At 36.9% G+C, this 3502-nt stretch overlaps 1 protein-coding gene across 1 annotated transcript in view; it reads left to right on the top strand.

Moving 5' to 3' along the window:
* RAVER2 (ribonucleoprotein, PTB-binding 2) overlaps positions 1-3502 on the top strand; it is a 61539-nt gene that overhangs the window by 19021 nt on the left and 39016 nt on the right. The window contains exon 4 of the mRNA XM_008573980.1: positions 1510-1636. Within this exon, the coding sequence (XP_008572202.1) occupies positions 1510-1636 (127 nt within the window). The remainder of the gene's footprint in view (positions 1-1509; positions 1637-3502) is intronic.

The raw sequence follows: 3502 nt of genomic DNA, 5'->3' as shown, positions 1-3502 counted from the left end.
AAAAAAAAAAAAAAAAAAAAAAAAAAAACAGTCTTATTAATTTCTATCCATTAGTTCTACTTTGTCTCTTATAGGTAGTTCAGTTTGTTGCCTTTATTTTTTAGTGGCTACATTTTCCAGATGTCTAGTTTTTTGGTTTTTTTTCTCTGAATACATATTTTCCAGGGGATGGTGGTATCAGATTTCTTGTATATCACTGTTTAGTGGTTGGGGGAAAGGGGATGGACAGGGGAGAGCTAAAGCCTGGTCTTAGCTAGAATTTAGGGAAGGCAGGCAGAGACCTCAGGGGCTGAGGAGCTCTTCCTTCACCATGATCTCGACTGCAGTTCTTTTCCCACTCTAGCCAGGCAGCCCTGCACCTTGGAGAGCCTTTCTTCATCTCCACTCCCAGCCCTGTTCCCAGGTTCTGCCTTCCTCAGTTGTAACTCTTCTACCACACACAGTGGGTGTAGGAGCGAGAAACTGAGAAGGGTGGGAGAGGTGGGAAGGAGATTTTCAGTGACCCAGCTGCTCTGCCTGCACCTCTTGTTATCTGTTCCCCACTGTCCCAGTGCTTATGTGCCAACCTGCTGTTCTGTGGCTGTTGCTGGGCTGATGCTGCTGTTTTCCCACCTTGCTGTGCCATCCAGGAAAGCCATGCTCCCCTGAAGGTATGCGGGGGGAAGCAATATAGTTACACAACTCAAAAGCCTTTCCCCAAATTATCTTCTGTGTGGACCCGTGTAAACATCCTCTCTGCAGATGTTTACCTTCACACCTTCCATTTCTCCCTCCAGGGGATTCTCACAGGTTTAATATCAGTTTCTGGATCCATCATCTTCTCCCTCTCATTTTCACCGGTAGAGGGGTTGGAAGAGATATCCAGTTGTACATGACAGTTCTCCATTTTCTCATGGCTAGAAGTTTATAGTTTTCCTTTTACATCATTTTATTAATATCTTCATTTGTCAGGCTGGTTTTTAAAACTGAAAACAATTTCGTAATTTTAAGGAGCTACCCAATTACATGTATGTAAAGCTAGTTCATCTTATTCTCATATTAGAGGGTTGACTTAATGGAAGAAAGACTTTTATTATAAGAAAATTTTGATTTGTAAGGCAACCCACATTATTAAACTTTAGATGGACATTATAATAAGGCTACTTTATAGTATCAAAGTATTCATATTGTGTCAACAAGTTATCTCTGTTAATAAATTCAGATTTCCTTGTCATCTTTCTATTTGTATTTTATGAAGAGATTTATCATACTAAATTGTCAAATACTGATTGGTATTTAACTGAGATATTCTATGAGGACTTCATCCCGCATGTATTGTAGAACACGTGTTTTAATTGAGAACTGTGGTAGAAAGTATATAACAAATATATAATACAAATCAAATTGTGTTTATCATAAAATAGAATGATAATCAGATGAATGAGAAGAATTTCTGGAAGAAGGCCTTTATTATTACATCTTTTGTTCTTATGCTTGTTCTAATGTTTCTTATTTCTGTATTCATTGAAGATGCACAGTAATCAAAAGGGCTTACTTCCAGAGCCAAATCCAATACAAATTATGAAAAGTTTAAACAATCCTGCCATGTTACAAGTTCTTCTACAACCCCAGCTATGTGGGCGAGCTGTTAAACCAGGTAAGCACCATGCATACTGATTAAATATAGAACATCATCATGAAGTTAATTGTACTGTCTTATATGTGAAATGTAAAGAAGCACATTGAAATTAGTTTTAAAATATTCAATAATGAATTTTATTCAATAATCTGAGGTGATAATGTATTTTGACTATTTTTGATAGGTATAACCTGCTTATGTGTTTTCTTTCTTTTTTTTTTTTTACTATTAATAAATGTTAAACCTTCTGTTTAGCTCTTAGTTGACATGAATTTATAGATCAGGTAATAATTACCACATTACACTGCTGTAGCCTGTATCAAAAAAGGATATGACACTTTCCTATCTAATATTTTTAGCAGAAATATTTTGTTGAAAGGTGCTAAAGGTCTGTTTCCTCTTTGTTCTTCCCTTTTTTGTTATAAAATTGCTTCATTTTGTAGTAAATGACAGAAAAATTATTTTTTAATTATGCAAATCTTTATAGTATTAATATATATTAAATATCTACCTATTTAGTAGTATTTCTCCAATAAGAGCTTACTTTCTGAAATGTGCAACTTTACATATGCAAAATGCCTATTGTAGCATTATAAGGGGATAAGTACGTATATTCAAAGTTTAGAGTAAGTATGTTTAGAATAAATTTATTACATTTCGCCCATTTTTAAAATTTATTACATAAATTTATTCTGTTTTAATCCCAACTAGACTAACCCCAGCTCCTGTACTGCAGTTCACTTCTAGCACTAATTATCTGTGGTTAACATGGATCCCAGGAGTTATGGACTCAGTCCTCAATGACTCTTTCTTCTTTAGACTCCAGATGGAAGTTCAGGGAAGTCCCTAGGCCACTTGCACTTCTGACCAAATGGCTACAAATATGGGAGTTCACATGACCCCCCGCAGGTTCAGTAACTCACTAGAATGACTCATAGAACCTAGGAACGCACCATGTTTATGATTCAGTTTTATTATAAAGGATATAACTCAGGAACAGCCAATGATTGAAGACACACCTAGGGCCAAGTGTGGGAGTGTCCTGAATGCAGAGCTTCTGTGCCTTCTCCCCATCACATCAGGCCTCATCACCCTTCCAGCACACCAGTGTGTTTACCAACCAGGAATCTCTACTGTGCTTCAGTGTCTGTAGAGTTTTTACTGGGGTTTCATAATGTAGGCATGACTGATTAGCCCCATGATTGAACTCAATCTCCAGTCTCCTTCCACTCCCTGGAGGTTGGGAGGATGGGCTGATAACACATGGTGCAAAACCTCAACCCTCTAATCATGTGGTTGGTCTTTTGGCATGGCCAGCACCCATCCTGAAGCTATCTATGGGCCCACCTTGAGTTGCCTCATTAGCATAACAAAGACACTCCTATAATTCAGGAAATTTCAAGGATTTAGAATCTTCCTTCTATGAACCAGGGCCAGTCAAATTCTTTATTATACAATAATGTTTATATTAAGTACTTCATAAAATCAATTATTATCCTGTAAGAAACAGCTTTAGAGCTTTTCTTGCTTGGCACTTTCTGCAATCTCTTGTACAGTTTTTTTTTTTTTTTAAACAGAAAATTTTATTTTATTTTTATTTTGTCGATATACAGTGTGGTTGATTATCGTGGCCCATTACTGAAACCTCCCTCCCTCCTCCCTCTCCCCGCTACCTCCTAACATTGTCCTTTCTGTATGCTTGTCGTGTTAACTACAAGGAATTGCAATTGTTATGTCTTCCTCCCCCCCCTAATTTTGTGTGTGTGTGTGTGTGTGTGTGTGTGTGTGTGTGAATTTATTTATTTATTTTTAGCTCCCACCAATAAGTGAGAATATGTGATATTTCTCTTTCTGTGCCTGACTTGTTTCACTTAATATAATTCT

This window comes from Galeopterus variegatus, unplaced genomic scaffold, assembly GCF_000696425.1.
Source record: "Galeopterus variegatus unplaced genomic scaffold, G_variegatus-3.0.2 Scaffold979, whole genome shotgun sequence".
Classification (NCBI taxonomy): domain Eukaryota; kingdom Metazoa; phylum Chordata; class Mammalia; order Dermoptera; family Cynocephalidae; genus Galeopterus; species Galeopterus variegatus.
Note: the sequence above shows the minus strand (reverse complement) of the source record. Positions and strands in the feature narration are given on the sequence as shown.